At 36.6% G+C, this 18,428-nt stretch overlaps 1 protein-coding gene across 1 annotated transcript in view; it reads left to right on the forward strand.

Annotated features, from left to right (window-relative positions):
• LOC115434346 (SEC23-interacting protein-like) overlaps positions 1–18,428 on the forward strand; it is a 30,508-nt gene that overhangs the window by 10,190 nt on the left and 1,890 nt on the right. Inside the window, exons 8-17 of the mRNA XM_030156252.1 lie at positions 1,412–1,553; positions 2,532–2,740; positions 2,836–2,933; positions 5,992–6,168; positions 6,257–6,352; positions 7,620–7,784; positions 15,790–15,945; positions 17,019–17,121; positions 17,970–18,152; positions 18,233–18,401. Of these exons, the coding sequence (XP_030012112.1) occupies positions 1,412–1,553; positions 2,532–2,740; positions 2,836–2,933; positions 5,992–6,168; positions 6,257–6,352; positions 7,620–7,784; positions 15,790–15,945; positions 17,019–17,121; positions 17,970–18,152; positions 18,233–18,401 (1,498 nt within the window). The remainder of the gene's footprint in view (positions 1–1,411; positions 1,554–2,531; positions 2,741–2,835; positions 2,934–5,991; positions 6,169–6,256; positions 6,353–7,619; positions 7,785–15,789; positions 15,946–17,018; positions 17,122–17,969; positions 18,153–18,232; positions 18,402–18,428) is intronic.

Raw genomic sequence — 18,428 nt, forward strand, 5'->3', positions numbered from 1 at the left:
AGAGGTAAACACATTGTCATTATGGGGTTTTACCAAGAGTTGAGGTATCACATCTGCTTGACTTTAGAGTCAGATGACACCAGTCCATTTTCTGTGACCCAGCTCACCTTGCACTAGGGGGTCAGCCCATAGTTTGAAGATCAGTTTACAAGGATTATAAAAGTGATGTGCATTGGAATGTCGGGATCCATTTCCCTGCTTGGGGTGTGGATCCTCAGCTGAGTTATACTTTGTTTGTGATCAGATCAAGTCAATAATAAATTTATAAAAATGAGACCAAAAAAAATCTGGACTTATTCTTTGAGTTTCCGACAAAAGAACACACTAACAATACAAAGCTTAAAATAATCCAAATCAGAATAGCCTTTATTGTCATGGTGTGTTCATTGTTACTCTAGTCAGTGCAACAATATTATTAAAGACCAATAAGTCAGAAAATAAGAATTGAGCGAATATAAAATGACAAAAAACTGAAAAGTAAAATAAAAAAAATCGAATATAAAATTTTACAAAAAGTTAAGTAAGAATAGATCTGAAACTACATAAACTAGGAATAGACACAATATTAGCAATGTCAAGTGTGTATATCTGCGAAGGTCTAAAAAAAATAGCTTATGAGTATAAAAAATGTTGAACAATATTGGTTCTAGGCACAATAAACCCTGCCTCTCCCACATATTTCATATTATTTTGGCATCGATCCAGCTGATGTCATCATGTCTATGCGTGTGCTGATGTCAGCATATCAATTGCTTCTATATGTATATATGTGCCAAGTTTGAAGTAAATTGAAACAAAATGGATGTTTTTACAGATGTGAAATTTCTCCCATTGTAAGTAAATGGAGAAAAAAAGATGTTAAAAATTCATTAAAAATGTGAACTTTGACCTACTTTTCCCAAAATGAAATGAAATCTATTTTGGGTCACTGGCAATCTATAAACCACATTTGGTATGAATTCAACCAATAGTTCTGCTGCTAGAATGTTAACAATCAAACAAAGAAACAAACAAACCAAACCAAAAACAATCCACTTTGCCTCCCCTTCGAGGGGCGGGGCAATAAATATTACATTGTTGTTGTAAGAACAGAGGATTATTGCATGACTTAATGAACATAATTCACATTTTAATATATCACAGTTAAGTGTAAGTCACAGGTTGAACTTTATTTAATCTACGGTTCAGCTTTGACAGTCGATGTTCAATAACTGTATTAATTACTTATTTAATTCATATGGATCTCTATTACATGATAATTCAACATCATAAAATGTATTTTGTGGCAAATAAACCAATAGTGTTATAAAAATCCAAAATCCAATTATTGCAAGAACAGAGAATTTTGCATGAACTGCAGAAAGTAAAAAATAAATGATGAAATAAACAGTGGAATCCCTTGTGCTTTCAGTGGATGACTTCCGTAATGTGTCGCTGAAGCTGCTACAGAGTCACTTTAAGAAACCGCTGGATGATCACGCCATCAGTCGGGTGGAGTTCCTGCCTGTTCAGTGGCACACGGCTCTTCATGGAGACGCCACCGGAGTCGACAGGTGAGAAGACGTTTGGACCAAGATGGAAAGTGAACTGTTGCTTAGTTACCCCAGTCTTGTAAAAAAATAGATTCAAAGTAGTACATGTACTGACATAGATAAACTTATGCTGCCTTCATGTGCAATGGGAATTATGGTAAATACTAGTTATGAAGTTGAAAATTGCACATGAACGCCCCCTCACGTCGTATTTTCCACAGGAGAACTGGAAAAAAATGTTGATCCATGAGATGAAAATAACCTTTGACCTTTTGAACATGGCGGCGAGCAACGAGGGATTCAAGGCGAATGAAATACAATGCTGTTATTAACGTTTTGCTGCTGTTAGCTGACGATTTGGCACATTTATAGTATAAGATGTCCTGTTCATGATGATTTGAGATGAAAACATCAATATTTCCGTAACGTTTAATGGGAGATTTTTCTTGTTATATGAGATGTGAAGAAAGTAGATAGTTAGGCCTAGTTGTTGTAGAAAATTGCTATTTACAGTCAGAGCATGAAAAATATTTGAGAAATGTAAAGGTAAAAAATTTAAAATCAGTCATGGATTTAAAAAAAATAATAATAAAAAAATAAATCAATGTTGAGAGAAATTAAGTAAAAACCATCTTTGAGTCATTTTGGAGGCAAAGATAACAATTTACACCAAACTAACCAATACAATGATATTTATCCCAATATAAAACTATATTAAAACATTAGTCATTATTGTTTTGTATCCCAGAACTACTTTTGTACATATAGTGTATATAAATGTAGTAAACTATTGTAAGATATTTGGTACAGCAGTGGCATAATGTTAATAAAATATTCAGTATCATCATTAATCACTTACTTTTGTGACAGCTAATCGACAACTTAAATTTCAGTTGCATCAGCCATAACAAGACATTTCATTAGACATGTTCAGTGACGTTTTCAGTTTTCAGACCAAAGCACATGTTATCAAATATTCTGATTAATTTTTCTTTTCAGGAGGATAAAGAAGATCACGTTGCCAAGCACTGGACGCCTACGTCACTTCACAAATGAGACTTTGTTAGACGTGCTTTTCTATAACAGCCCCACCTACTGCCAGACCATCATGGACACAGTCGCCATGGAGATTAACAGACTCTACGCTCTGTTCATGAAGCGGAACCCGGAGTACACGGGGGGGATGTCGGTGGCCGGACACAGTTTAGGTAGAACCACCTGTGCAGATTTAACGCAGACCAGTTGGCTTCTATTTTTCACTCATGTCACTGTTGTTTTTTTTTTCTTTTTTTCATATTTGCAGGTTCCTTGATTCTTTTCGATCTTTTGTCAAATCAGAAGAACGGTTCTCCGTCTCTGTCTCCGTCAGTGTTTCCCAACGCCGGTGGAGATGCCAAACAGGTCAGACACCAACAATTGGATAAAAGAGGAAAAGTTCATTTAAGAACAAACAACAAATGATGCAGACGGTTACACATCTAACAACTAAACAACAACTGACAGTACATTTAATTTGGATATTTTCATACAACAGCTCAGTGTTTGGAGTTGAGTTTTTGTGGATAGTGACAAACACACATCATGACACAAATCTTATACAGTGTTTTTACAGTTCCCATACACTTCATATGTGGTACAGTGTGTTATTGTTTAGAAATACCCCATATTACAAAAAAAACAAAACAAAAACAAAACCTAAAAAGACTAAACACAGACTAATATTTATACTGATCAGACATAATGTTACAGCCAAAGTAGTATTAATGTAGTTACTCTCATTCCAATGGGACGTGTCAGTTGGTGGATATATTAGACAGGATGTAACCCTCAAAGTTTTCATGTAAAGTGTTCAAGAGGAGGGATCTGAGACATTTGGACTGAATTCATTGGGTCAGGGCATCTGTAGATCCTGTTGTTCATTCCCAGTATAATCTGATTAATACAGACCAAAAGTATCTGAAGTACAACAGCCTATGAGAGCAGAGCATTATTCCCATCTGTCTAGTATTGTGTAGGTTCGCCTTTTTCCACAAAAACAGCTCTGACCCGAGGCCTGGACTCCACCAGACCACTGCAGGTGTGTGTGGTATCTGAACCAAGACGTTAGTAGCAGATCCCTGAAGTCCTGGAAGTAGAGAGGTGGGCTTCCATGGCAAGGTTATTATTGTTAACGAAAACTAACGAAATGACGAAACTAGAATTGTAAAAACATTTCCGTTAACTGAAATAAATAAAAACTATAACTAAAAGAAAAAAAGGATAACTAACTGAAACTGAATTGTGTGTTTACAAAACTAACTAAAACGTATAAAAATTATGGATAAAATTCCCTCAGTTTTCATCTTTGTCAGTGTTGGAACGATACGAAATCGATTTATTTCCCTCAAGCAATTTTAGCTGCTGGCACCATATGATATTTAACAGTCCGTCACTTCTCATCACTTGTGGATTCCAGTCACCTTCTGGTCCCCACTCTACCTGGAAACATGCAGACTAAAGTTGGGAGAAAGCAGCAGAGTCCTGTCTTTATTTGAATACAACTGAGAAGAAGAGAAAAGATATAAAAAAAAACCTAAAACTAAGCTAAAAACTAAGCATTTAGAAAATAACTAAAACTAATAAAAACTACCAAACCTGCTCTAAAACTAGTTAAAACTAACTGAATTAGAGAAAAAAAAGGTCAAAACTAAATAAAACTAAACTATAATGAAAAATCCACAAGTATTGTAACCTTGCTCCATGGATCAGATTTATCTGTAAAACACCTCCCACAGATGATCAGTTGTCAACAAAATAAACAAAAAATGACCATGAAACATGAAAAAGGAATTAAAAGAAAGTAAAAGCCAACAAAATGAACTCGATAGACAACACAATAACTACAAAAATTTACCAAAATATACAATAAATTAAAAGAAAAAATAAGATAAAAGAACATGATAGTCAACAAAATGAAGTACATCGTCAACACAAGGAACCAAATGAACAAAAAAAATGTAGTCGTGAATAAAATGAACTAAAGTTGGCTAAAAACAAAATAATCTGCATCCATGGATCAGATGTATTTGTCCTGAGGTTGGGATGTCCTTCCTTAGTCCATGTTTGGTCAGTTCTAACCACTGCAGACCAGGACCACCTAAACAGGACCTGTAGTTGGAGATGTTCTGTCCCAGTCTTCACTGTTAAAATATGGACCTGGTCAAAGTCAATCAGTTCATTACGTTGATCATTTTGCTGTTTCCAACACATCAGCTTTGACAATTAAATGTACATTTGCTGCCTTATATATCCAACGCACTGAAAGGAACCATTGGAATGAAATAATCAGTTTATTATTAATACTTCTCCGTCAGTGGTTATATTGTTATGGAGGACTGGTTCACTAAGCCGACACTAACAGACCTACAAAAGTGAATTTAATCAAAATGAGAATGTAAACAAAAATGTCAAGCCATTATTAACCCTGAGCCTAAAATACTCTGCCTGGACTTTTTTTTTAACGTATTCTGACTATAAAAATGTTAGAAAATATGCTGTGAATAAGGCCTTTTGCCCATTTTCCAGAACACTTAGATCTTTATTACCTCCTCCAGGAGGTATTGTGATCACTTTGCTTTGTGTGTTTGTTTGTTTGCGTGTTTGTTTGTTAGCAACTTTATGGGAAAACTATTACAACCATTTTTACCAAATCTTCCCCACAGACAGGCCTAGGCCCTGGGACCAACCCATTAAATTTGGCCAAGTAGGCCAAAGTTCAAGGTCACAAAATCTACAATTTTCCTATCTCTCATCATTGAGCAATTTTCCAAAATTCATAAAAAATTCAAAACGACTCCGATTAGCCTCCAATTTGATCCACCCGTAGCTTAGAACAATATCTTGTATCTGGCACAAAATTGTCCACATCCACTGTGGAATGTGGACTCTGTGGACATTTACATTTAACACTGAAAATCCCATTTACCACACATTTTTCATTAGAACTCAACAAATATTGATTGGAATTTAATATAATTTGACATACACATGACTGGTACCAAGTTTCAACTTTTTCTGCTGTATGGAACAACCTGGAAACTTTCATTTAAAAAGAAATATTCGATCCACACATGCACACTGTTCGGGGTGCTTGGCGGAGGTTTGCGTTCTCTGAACACTTGTTCAGTATCTAACAGTCATTTACTATTTACTGCATGTTAAAATACTGCTGATACAGCTTCTTTTCTGGCTTCTAGTACAAATGCAATAAAGCTCAACTTCTCATGTTTCAGAAACCGGATTATAGGGACAGAATTCCAGTCTTCCAATCTACACATGTGCCGGGTTTGTCAGCGATGACACGTCTGGTCTATTCTCTACACTGACTGGTTTTCAGATCTGTTGATCCTCCATGGTCTTGATCCCTTCATCATAATCCTGTGGCATGGTTTTTTTTTTTTGTCTTTTTTAAATTTTCCAGGCGGCACCTCCTCCTGCTCCTCCTCCGGTCAGTAACGCTGTCACACCTCCGGCTGTAGAGGAGGAGCCTAAAGAAAACGGGGAACAGTTTGAGGACCTCTCTGCTGTTCTGGAACATCTGGGCCTGTCTGAATACAAGAGCACGTTGGACGATGAGAAGATCGACATTGAGTCTTTTGTAAGATTTAAAGCTGCTTTTACTTGTTGTAAAATGTTTTGCATAAAACAGTGGGACGGTCTGGTCAGTTTGTGTTATTTTATTGCAGCTTCTGTGCACAATCGAGGACCTGAAAGAGATGGGAATCCCACTGGGTCCAAGGAAGAAGATCGCTAAATTTGTGAAGGAGAGACTGAGCAAACAGGTCAGTTTAGTCTCTGGAGAATCTGGATCTCATTTCTACACTTCATATGCAAATGAACTCAACTGGACCCACATTTCCTCTGGTATTAAATCCTTCGCCTACTTCAGACAGAAAACATGCTGCTCCATATGTTATTAAAATAGTCTAATAAACACATTTTTAAGATAATATCTAGTTTATTTACCATTTGTACATATTCAGGTACATAGGAGTTCTTGTGCAGAGGTCTCTGAGTACAAGAATAAAAGATTAAAAGATGCATTTAATGTAATTTTAAGCAAAATATCAACTTATTTTCATCACTGCATTCAGAGGAAATACTCTTAATAGTAAACTATCACATAATTCTGTGTACACAAAAACTATAAGGTTAACCTTTATCTGCAAAATAGTTAAAACTCACAGCCTGTTTTTTACACATAATAAAACACAGTGATGTTGAAAGTGTGCTTGGTTCTAACTGATGTTTCACCACGCTTGGGTCTCTTTTTTTTTTTTTTTTTCTCTTCGTGTTTGTGAATCTATATTTAAAGCTTTTTTTTTTTCATGACTCACTTGGAACGAGTCCTTGACCTGTTTTTGCGTCATGACCTAAAATATAACAAACCTTCTTTTCAAGTTTTATAAACTGGATTTGTAAAGTTTCCATTCAGATTTAAGTCAGTGTGAAGGCTGACTGTCAGGTTTTGAGGTAGCATGTTCTTTTTTTTTTATTGGACACTTTAAAATATCTTTAAAATTTGACAGTTTTGACCATTTTAGTTTAACTGGGTCTCTGCATGACAGACACTTTGGAAATTCTGTTTCCTGATGGAGGAACAAGTGGTTCAGCACGAATAAGGATGAGGATTCAGTCCTTCAGTCTGTTCCATGACATGTTTCAGAGATCACATTGTCCTGTTTCCACCGTTAATGAACTCGTCCAGTTATTTTCATGATATAGTGTTTTTGTCTGTAAAATGTGTAAATGTCTTTTCTCACTTCTCCTGTTTGGTCTGAGTCTCTGAGGAGGAAAAAAAAACTGAAAATATACACATTTCTACAGCTGGAATCAGACAATTTCAACTTTTTGCTCTGAAAAAATGACATCATACCTGGTTACTGTTGTCAACAGTCCTAGATTCATTCAATAGTTGACGACCATTCAATCAAACACTACCGCTCTACTTCACCCTGTATGTGGGAGGATCCACATGGATCAGATCAGGTCTAAGCAGGTCGTCTAAAGCCTCCAAATACACACTTTTGTTTATCTGTTTGGTTTCAGGCAGCTGAGGAGAAGAAAGTGGAGGTGAAAGAAGAATCCAGTCCAGCTGTTCCTCCTCCTCAACCTGCAGAGGCTCCTGATCTGTCAGCGAAGAACCTCCCTGTCGCCAACACCATCTCCTCCATCCACGTCGACTACAACTACTTCGCAGTAGGAACTGGACAGGTAAATATGACTCAACAGGGTCACAGTGAAGTTACAGTTGAATCTGAAACGTATTTAATCCTCAATGTATCCTCCTGCAATCACGTCCAAAAATGTGCAATATCCCTGTACAATATTAATTATGTGCAATAACAATGAAATTCATTTTCGAGGGGGTCATCAGTGCCCCCCAGTGGTTGAACATAAGGCTATAGTATGTGCTCCAAAAAATGAAATTCTGGTCATAAATTTAAATATCTTTAAAAACAGTTCTAAATGGTTCCAAAGGCATCAATAAATGAATACCGAGGTATTTAAACCTGTTTCACCCCATTTTTGGGAGGGGTCATCAGCGCCCCCCGGTGGTTGAACATAAGGCTAGTATATGCTCCAAAAAATGAAATTCTGGTCATAATTTTAAATATCTTTAAAAACAGTTCTAAACGGTTCCAAAGGCATCAATAGATGTTTTCTGAGGTATTTAAACTTGTTTCAACCCATTTTTGAGGGAGGGTCATCAGCGCCCCCTGGTGGTTGAACATAAGGCTATAGTATGTGCTCCAAAAAATGAAATTCTGGTCATATTTTTTATACCTTTAAAAACAGTTCTAAATGGTTCCAAATACATGCATAAATGATTTCTGAGGTATTTAAACCTGTTTCACCCCATTTTTGAGGGGGGTCATCAGCACCCCCCGGTGGTTGAACATAAGGCAAATGTATGTGCTCCAAAAAATGAAATTCTGGTCATAAATTTAAATATCTTTAAAAACAGTTCTAAATGGTTCCAAATACATGAATAAAGGATTTCTGAGGTATTTAAACCTGTTTCAACCCATTTTTGAGGGGGGTCATCAGCGCCCCCTGGTGGATGAACATAAGGCTATAGTATGTGCTCCAAAAAATGACATTCTTGTCATAAATTTAAATATCTTTAAAAACAGTTCTAAAGGGTTCCAAATACATGAATAAATTATTACTGAGGTATTTAAACCTGTTTCAACCCATTTTTAGGGGGGGTCATCAGCGCCCCCCCCGGTGGTTGAACATAAGGCTATAGTATGTACTCCAAAAAATGAAATTCTGGTCATAAATTTAAATATCTTTAAAAACAGTTCTAAATGGTTCCAAAGGCATCAATAAATGATTTCTGAGGTATTTAAACCTGTTTCAACCCATTTTTGAGGGGGGTCATCAGCGCCCCCTGGTCATTGAACATAAGGCTATATAGTATGTACTCCAAAAAATGAAATTCTGGTCATAAATTTAAATATCTTTAAAAACTGTTCTAAATGTTTCCAAAGGCATCAATAAATGATTTCTGAGGTATTTAAATCTGTTTCAACTCGTTTTTGAGGGGGGGTCATCAGCGCCCCCCGATGGTTGAACATAAGGCTATAGTATGTGCTCCAAAAAATGAAATTTTGGTCATAAATTTAAATATCTTTAAAAAAAGTTCTAAATGGTTCCAAATACATCAATAAAATATTACTGAGGTATTTAAACCTGTTTCAACCCATTTTTAGGGGGGGGGGGTCATCATCACCCCCTGGTGGTTGAACATAAGATTATAGTATGTGATCCAAAAAATGAAATTCTGGTCATATTTTGTTATATCTTTAAAAACAGTTCTAAACGGTTCCAAAGGCATCAATAAATTATTACTGAGGTATTTAAACCTTTATCAGTTCATTTTCTATGGGGGTCATCAGCGCCCCCCGGTGGTTGAACATAAGGCTATAGTATGTGCTCCAAAAAATGAAATTTTGGTCATAAATTTAAATATCTTTAAAAACAGTTCTAAATGGTTCCAAATGCATCAATAAATGATTTCTGAGGTATTTAAACCTGTTTCAACCCATTTTTAGGGGGGTCATCAGCGCCACCTGGTGGTTGAACATAAGGCTATAGTATGTGCTCCAAAAAATGAAATTCTGGTCATATTTTTTATACCTTTAAAAACAGTTCTAAATGGTTCCAAAGGCACCAATGAATCATTATTGAGGTATTTAAACCTTTTTCAACCCATTTTTGGGGGGTGGTCATCAGCGCCCCCTGGTGGTTGAACATAAGGCTATAGTATGTGCTCCAAAAAATGAAATTCTGGTCATAAATTTAAATATCTTTAAAAACAGTTCTAAATGGTTCCAAATACATGCATAAATGATTTCTGAGGTATTTAAACCTGTTTCACCCCATTTTTGAGGGGGGTCATCAGCGCCCCCCGGTGGTTGAACATAAGGCTATAGTATGTGCTCCAAAAAATGAAATTCTGGTCATATTTTTTTATATCTTTAAAAACAGTTCTAAATGGTTCCAAAGGCACCAATGAATCATTATTGAGGTATTTAAACCTGTTTCAACCCATTTTTGGGGGGGGGGGTCATCAGCGCCCCCTGGTGGTTGAACATAAGGCTATAGTATGTACTCCAAAAAATGAAATTCTGGTCATAAATTTAAATATCTTTAAAAACAGTTCTAAATGGTTCCAAATACATGAATAAAGGATTTCTGAGGTATTTAAACCTGTTTCACCCCATTTTTGAGGGGGGTCATCAGCGCCCCCTGGTGGATGAACATAAGGCTATAGTATGTGCTCCAAAAAATGACATTCTTGTCATAAATTTAAATATCTTTAAAAACAGTTCTAAAGGGTTCCAAATACATGAATAAATTATTACTGAGGTATTTAAACCTGTTTCAACCCATTTTTAGGGGGGGTCATCAGCGCCCCCCCCGGTGGTTGAACATAAGGCTATAGTATGTACTCCAAAAAATGAAATTCTGGTCATAAATTTAAATATCTTTAAAAACAGTTCTAAATGGTTCCAAATACATGAATAAAGGATTTCTGAGGTATTTAAACCTGTTTCAACCCATTTTTGAGGGGGGTCATCATCGCCCCCCAGTGGTTGAACAAAAGGCTATAGTATGTGCTCCAAAAAATGAAATTCTGGTCATAAATTTAAATATCTTTAAAAACAGTTCTAAATGGTTCCAAATACATGCATAAATGATTTCTGAGGTATTTAAACCTGTTTCACCCCATTTTTGAGGGGGGTCATCAGCGCCCCCCGGTGGTTGAACATAAGGCTATAGTATGTGCTCCAAAAAATGAAATTCTGGTCATATTTTTTTATATCTTTAAAAACAGTTCTAAATGGTTCCAAAGGCACCAATGAATCATTATTGAGGTATTTAAACCTGTTTCAACCCATTTGAACATAAGGCTGTGCTGGTATGTGCTCCAAAAAATGAAATTCTGGTCATATTTTTTATACCTTTAAATACAGTTCTAAATGGTTCCAAATACATGAATAAAGGATTTCTGAGGTATTTAAACCTGTTTCACCCCATTTTTGAGGGGGGTCATCAGCGCCCCCCGTTGGTTTAACAGAAGGCTATAGTATGTGCTCCAAAAAATGAAATTCTGGTCATATTTTTTAATATCTTTAAAAACAGTTCTAAATGTTTCCAAAGGCATCAATAAATGATTTCTGAGGTATTTAAATCTGTTTCAACTCGTTTTTGAGGGGGGGTCATCAGCGCCCCCTGGTGGTTGAACATAAGGCTATAGTATGTGCTCCAAAAAATGAAATTCTGGTCATAAATTTAAATATCTTTAAAAAAAGTTCTAAATGGTTCCAAATACATGAATAAAGGATTTCTGAGGTATTTAAACCTGTTTCACCCCATTTTTGAGGGGGGTCATCAGCGCCCCCCGGTGGTTGAACATAAGGCTATAGTATGTGCTCCAAAAAATGAAATTCTGGTCATATTTTTTTATATCTTTAAAAACAGTTCTAAATGGTTCCAAAGGCACCAATGAATCATTATTGAGGTATTTAAACCATTTTCAACCCATTTTGAGGGGGGGTCATCAGCGCCCCCTGGTGGTTGAACATAAGGCTATAGTATGTGCTCCAAAAAATGAAATTCTGGTCATAAATTTAAATATCTTTAAAAACAGTTCTAAAGGGTTCCAAATACATCAATAAATTATTACTGAGGTATTTAAACCTGTTTCAACCCATTTTTAGGGGGGGTCATCAGCGCCCCCCGGTTGTTGAACATAAGGCTATAGTATGTGCTCCAAAAAATGAAATTCTGGTCATAAATTTAAATATCTTTAAAAACAGTTCTAAATGTTTCCAAAGGCATCAATAAATGATTTCTGAGGTATTTAAATCTGTTTCAACTCGTTTTTGAGGGGGGGGTCATCATCGCCCCCCGGTGGTTGAACATAAGGCTATAGTATGTGCTCCAAAAAATGAAATTCTGGTCATAAATTTAAATGTCTTTAAAAACAGTTCTAAATGGTTCCAAAGGCATCAATAAATGATTTCTGAGGTATTTAAACCTTTTTCAACCCATTTTTTAGGGGGGTCATCATCGCCACCTGGTGGTTGAACATAAGGCTATAGTATGTGCTCCAAAAAATGAAATTCTAGACATATTTTTTATATCTTTAAAAACAGTTCTAAATGGTTCCAAAGCCATCAATAAATGATATCTGAGGTATTTAAACCTGTTTCAACCCATTTTTGAGGGGGGTCATCAGCGCCCCCTGGTGGTTGAACATAAGGCTATATAGTATGTGCTCCAAAAAATGAAATTCCTGTCATAAATTTAAATGTCTTTAAAAACTGTTCTAAATGGTTCCAACTACATCAATAAATGATTTCTGAGGTATTTAAACCTGTTTCAACCCATTTTTGAGGGGGGTCATCAGCGCCCCCCCAGTGGTTGAACATAAGGCAATAGTATGTGCTCCAAAAAATGAAATTCTGGTCATAAATTTAAATATCTTTAAAAACAGTTCTAAATGGTTCCAAAGGCATCAATAAATGATTTCTGAGGTATTTAAATCTGTTTCAACTCGTTTTTGAGGGGGGGTCATCAGCGCCCCCCCCCGGTGGTTGAACATAAGGCTATAGTATGTGCTCCAAAAAATGAAATTCTGGTCATAAATTTAAATATCTTTAAAAACAGTTCTAAATGTTTCCAAAGGCATCAATAAATGATTTCTGAGGCATTTAAACCTGTTTCACCCCATTTTTGAGGGGGGTCATCAGCGCCCCCTGGTGGTTGAACATAAGGCAATAGTATGTGCTCCAAAAAATGAAATTCTGGTCATAAATTTAAATATCTTTAAAAACAGTTCTAAATGGTTCCAAAGGCATCAATAAATGATTTCTGAGGTATTTAAATCTGTTTCAACTCGTTTTTGAGGGGGGGTCATCAGCGCCCCCTGGTGGTTGAACATAAGGCTATAGTATGTGCTCCAAAAAATGAAATTCTGGTCATATTTTTTATACCTTTAAAAACAGTTCTAAATGGTTCCAAATACATGAATAAAGGATTTCTGAGGTATTTAAACCTGTTTCACCCCATTTTTGAGGGGGGTCATCAGCGCCCTCCGGTGGTTGAACATAAGGCTATAGTATGTGCTCCAAAAAATGAAATTCTGGTCATATTTTTTTATATCTTTAAAAACAGTTCTAAATGGTTCCAAAGGCACCAATGAATCATTATTGAGGTATTTAAACCTGTTTCAACCCATTTTTGAGGGGGGGTCATCAGCGCCCCCTGGTGGTTGAACATAAGGCTATAGTATGTGCTCCAAAAAATGAAATTCGTGTCATAAATTTAAATATCTTTAAAAACAGTTCTAAAGGGTTCCAAATACATCAATAAATTATTACTGAGGTATTTAAACCTGTTTCAACCCATTTTTAGGGGGGGTCATCAGCGCCCCCCGGTTGTTGAACATAAGGCTATAGTATGTGCTCCAAAAAATGAAATTCTGGTCATAAATTTAAATATCTTTAAAAACAGTTCTAAATGTTTCCAAAGGCATCAATAAATGATTTCTGAGGTATTTAAATCTGTTTCAACTCGTTTTTGAGAGGGGGTCATCATCGCCCCCCGGTGGTTGAACATAAGGCTATAGTATGTGCTCCAAAAAATGAAATTCTGGTCATAAATTTAAATATCTTTAAAAACAGTTCTAAATGGTTCCAAAGGCATCAATAAATGATTTCTGAGGTATTTAAACCTTTTTCAACCCATTTTTGAGGGGGGTCATCATCGCCACCTGGTGGTTGAACATAAGGCTATAGTATGTGCTCCAAAAAATGAAATTCTAGACATATTTTTTATATCTTTAAAAACAGTTCTAAATGGTTCCAAAGGCATCAATAAATGATTTCTGAGGTATTTAAACCTGTTTCAACCCATTTTTGAGGGGGGTCATCAGCGCCCCCTGGTCGTTGAACATAAGGCTATATAGTATGTGCTCCAAAAAATGAAATTCCTGTCATAAATTTAAATGTCTTTAAAAACTGTTCTAAATGGTTCCAACTTCATCAATAAATGATTTCTGAGGTATTTAAACCTGTTTCAACCCATTTTTGAGGGGGGTCATCAGCGCCCCCCCAGTGGTTGAACATAAGGCAATAGTATGTGCTCCAAAAAATGAAATTCTGGTCATAAATTTAAATATCTTTAAAAACAGTTCTAAATGGTTCCAAAGGCATCAATAAATGATTTCTGAGGTATTTAAATCTGTTTCAACTCGTTTTTGAGGGGGGGTCATCAGCGCCCCCCCCGGTGGTTGAACATAAGGCTATAGTATGTGCTCCAAAAAATGAAATTCTGGTCATATTTTTTTATATCTTTAAAAACAGTTCTAAAGGGTTCCAAAGGCACCAGTGAATCATTATTGAGGTATTTAAACCTGTTTCAACCCATTTTTGAGGGGGGGGGGGTCATCAGCGCCCCCTGGTGGTTGAACATAAGGCTATAGTATGTGCTCCAAAAAATGAAATTCTGGTCATATTTTTTATACCTTTAAAAACAGTTCTAAATGGTTCCAAATACATGAATAAAGGATTTCTGAGGTATTTAAACCTTTTTCAACCCATTTTTAGGGGGGGTCATCATCGCCCCCCAGTGGTTGAACATAAGGCTATAGTATGTGCTCCAAAAAATGAAATTCTGGTCATATTTTTTTTATATCTTTAAAAACAGTTCTAAATGGTTCCAAAGGCCCCAGTGAATCATTATTGAGGTATTTAAACCTGTTTCAACCCATTTTCGAGGGGGGGTCATCAGCGCCCCCTGGTGGTTGAACATAAGGCTATAGTATGTGCTCCAAAAAATGAAATTCTGGTCATAAATTTAAATATCTTTAAAAACAGTTCTAAATGGTTCCAAATACATCAATAAATTATTACTGAGGTATTTAAACCTGTTTCAACCCATTTTTGAGGGGGGTCATCAGCGCCCCCCGGTGGTTGAACATAAGGCTATAGTATGTGCTCCAAAAAATGAAACTCTGGTCATATTTTTTTATATCTTTAAAAACAGTTCTAAATGTTTCCAAAGGCATCAATAAATGATTTCTGAGGTATTTAAATCTGTTTCAACTCGTTTTTGAGGGGGGGTCATCAGCGCCCCCCGGTGGTTGAACATAAGGCTATAGTATGTGCTCCAAAAAATGAAATTCTGGACATATTTTTTATATCTTTAAAAACAGTTCTAAATGGTTCCAAAGGCACCAATAAATGATTACTGAGGTATTTAAACCTTTATCAGTTCATTTTCGAGGGGGGTCATCAGCGCCTCCCGGTGGTTGAACATAAGGCTATAGTATGTGCTCCAAAAAATGAAATTCTGGTCATAAATTTAAATATCTTTAAAAACAGTTCTAAAGGGTTCCAAATACATCAATAAATTATTACTGAGGTATTTAAACCTGTTTCAACCCATTTTTAGGGGGGGGTCATCAGCGCCCCCCGGTGGTTGAACATGAGGCAAATGTATGTGCTCCAAAAAATGAAATTCTGGTCATATTTTTTATATTGTTGTACTGACTGGAGTAGCACTCCTAATTTCATTAAACACACCAATGACAATAAAGCCTATTCTATTCTATTCTATTCTATTCTATTCTATTCTATTCTATTCTATTCTTTTCTATTCTATTCCATTCTATTCTATTCTAATGGTGTTTCTTCTGCAGGTGTCAGTGGTCTACCACTCTCTGGACTTTGAGCCTATGAATTTCTTCGCGTTGGGTTCTCCGATCGGCATGTTCCTGACGGTTCGAGGCCTGGAGAAGATTGAAGAGACGTACCAACTGCCCACGTGCAAAGGGTTCTTCAACATTTACCATCCGGTGAGAACGCCGTTCCAGTCGACAAGGGTTCAGATGCTGTAAACCCTCCTGTTCACTGGAGTCACATTAGATTCACAGAAGTCACCAAACCTCCACTGGTTTTATTTAACATTTACCGTTCCAAATACTGTTGTTTTGAGGTTTTATTTGAGAAAATAATCATTGAAGCAGTTTTCAGACCTCAATTAAGATGACAAGTTTTCTACTCTTTAAAGACGGAGGTGACAAGACATGTACCAACAGTTCAAACTAATCATCATCATTACAGTCGCAGGTTGTTGTGGTGATACGGTGAGGAAAACCATGGTTCAGAAGCTGCTTTTAACCAGTGACAAACTACCTGCATTATTTTCCATCTCTGGGTTCTTCTGTGGTTTATATGTGATTCTGCTCCAGCTTTAAGGCCGTCACAGTTCTATGTACAGATGTAAGAAATATTCAGGAACCACACTTGTTGTTTCCCATTAACTATTTTAGCTTACTGTGTTTATTTTTACTATTTCTGTCATTGCTCCCCTGTATGTTTTTTTTTTCTTTGTTTTTCTTTACATATGTAGAAGTTTTATACATGATGTAAAAGGCTGATAAGATATGCTGCCTGAAAAAAAAGAGATATACTGTATGACAAGGTAAAATAATTTTAAATATAAAATAAATATAGATATCAAACTGGAAGGAAAATCCAAGGCACTCTCTTTATAAACATTAAAATGCCTTTCTTTACATGGCACGGTCATATCTAGACCCAAAACACACTTCAACGTGTTTCGGCTTCAAGCCTTCATCAGGAGGTCAAACTTCCAGAGTGCCGTGGGTTTTTCTTGCAGTTTGATATCTACTTTTTGAATCCCTTTTTCCAAAGGGCACCTCAAACTCTTTTTTGGTCCAAGAAGCATTCCTTCCCATGATATTTATAAAATAAATAGAATTTAAAATATAAAAGTAATTTTTTTTAAAAAAAAGGAAAACTGTGCAAATATGTCATTGTAAACGTACATGTTCCATGAGTAACATACCTTAAATGCTGTCATTGAACAGCTGCAGATTTGTCTGAATAACTGTTTTGTTTTTAGTTGGACCCTGTGGCGTACCGGATCGAGCCCATGATAATACCAGACCTGGACCTGAAGCCTGTGTTGATCCCACATCACAAAGGAAGGAAGAGGCTTCATCTGGGTACGAAGCTCATGTTTTCTCATATTTCCACCTCCATCATCATCTGAGTAAAATAGTACGATTCTGTTCCGTCTCTGGGTGGATGCAGTAACTCTGGTCCTAAAATGAACAGCTCATTCTAACTGTTTCATAATAACACTGTGAATTAGAAGCAGTTTTTGTTTCCTTCCCCTGCTTTGAAAAAACTGTGAGTGAAGAAACAAACTAAGCAGACTTAAATGGATAAAAATCAAATCCAGTCACTCATGCAATAACACCTTCGCTGAAAACAAAAAAATAGGGAATGTAAATCTTATCAAGTGTAAAATAACCTCTGCTGAGAAACACATCAGTGAAACAATGGAAAGTGCTGTCATATGGAATGGCATCGAAACATGTGATTCGAATGTCTGGAAATAAACGTTCAGAACTAGTGTGTAGTATTTAGCAGAACATGTAGATATTATTTGTATAAATGGACCGACAGCGCCATCTGCTGTTGACAGATGTGAAACACTCCTGGCAAAGAGACTGGATCAAAATAGGACCAAAAAAATTAACATTACGTATTTTGTTCATTTTTTAGGGTTGGGCACAATACAGGACTTATTTTTATTTAAAATTTCTTTATTAAAACATGTAATAACAAGAAAGTAGCACTTACAAAGGTGTCAGTCAGCATTATTTGTAAAAAAAAAAAAAAAAAAATTAGAGCACCACTGAAACTAAAACAAATACTTTTTTGTGCATAAAAAGTCTTATGTATTATGATTGTCCCCATAAATGAACAGTAACATACCGGCTCCTGGTCGTAGTTGAATGTGTCGAACCGTTTCCTTCTGGACGTTAACGTCGTCCGTCTGTTTCAGAGCTGAAGGAGAGTCTGTCCAGGATGGGTTCGGACCTGAAACAGGGCTTCATCAGCTCCTTGAGAACCGCCTGGCAGACGCTCAACGAGTTTGCACGCGCTCACACGTCGTCTGCGCAGCTTCAGGCCGAGCTGGCCATCGTAGCCAATCAGATCGAAGAGCAGGAGAAGCACGCGCAGGAGGGTGAGTGTGTGTGGATGAGAAGGAACTCACATGAAGGTAAAAAAAACAACTCCACTGTTTAACACCTGGACTGTGTTCAGTGTCAGAACATAAAATGACCGAGAGTCCAGAGCCTCTGAAAGAAGACGAACCTCAGGTGAAGATCGGAATGTTGAACGGAGGAAACCGCATCGACTACGTCCTCCAGGAGAAACCCATCGAGAGCTTCAACGAGTACCTGTTCGCCCTGCAGAGCCACCTGTGCTACTGGTACCACACACACACACACACACACAC

Source organism: Sphaeramia orbicularis, chromosome 15, assembly GCF_902148855.1.
Source record: "Sphaeramia orbicularis chromosome 15, fSphaOr1.1, whole genome shotgun sequence".
Lineage (NCBI taxonomy): Eukaryota > Metazoa > Chordata > Actinopteri > Kurtiformes > Apogonidae > Sphaeramia > Sphaeramia orbicularis.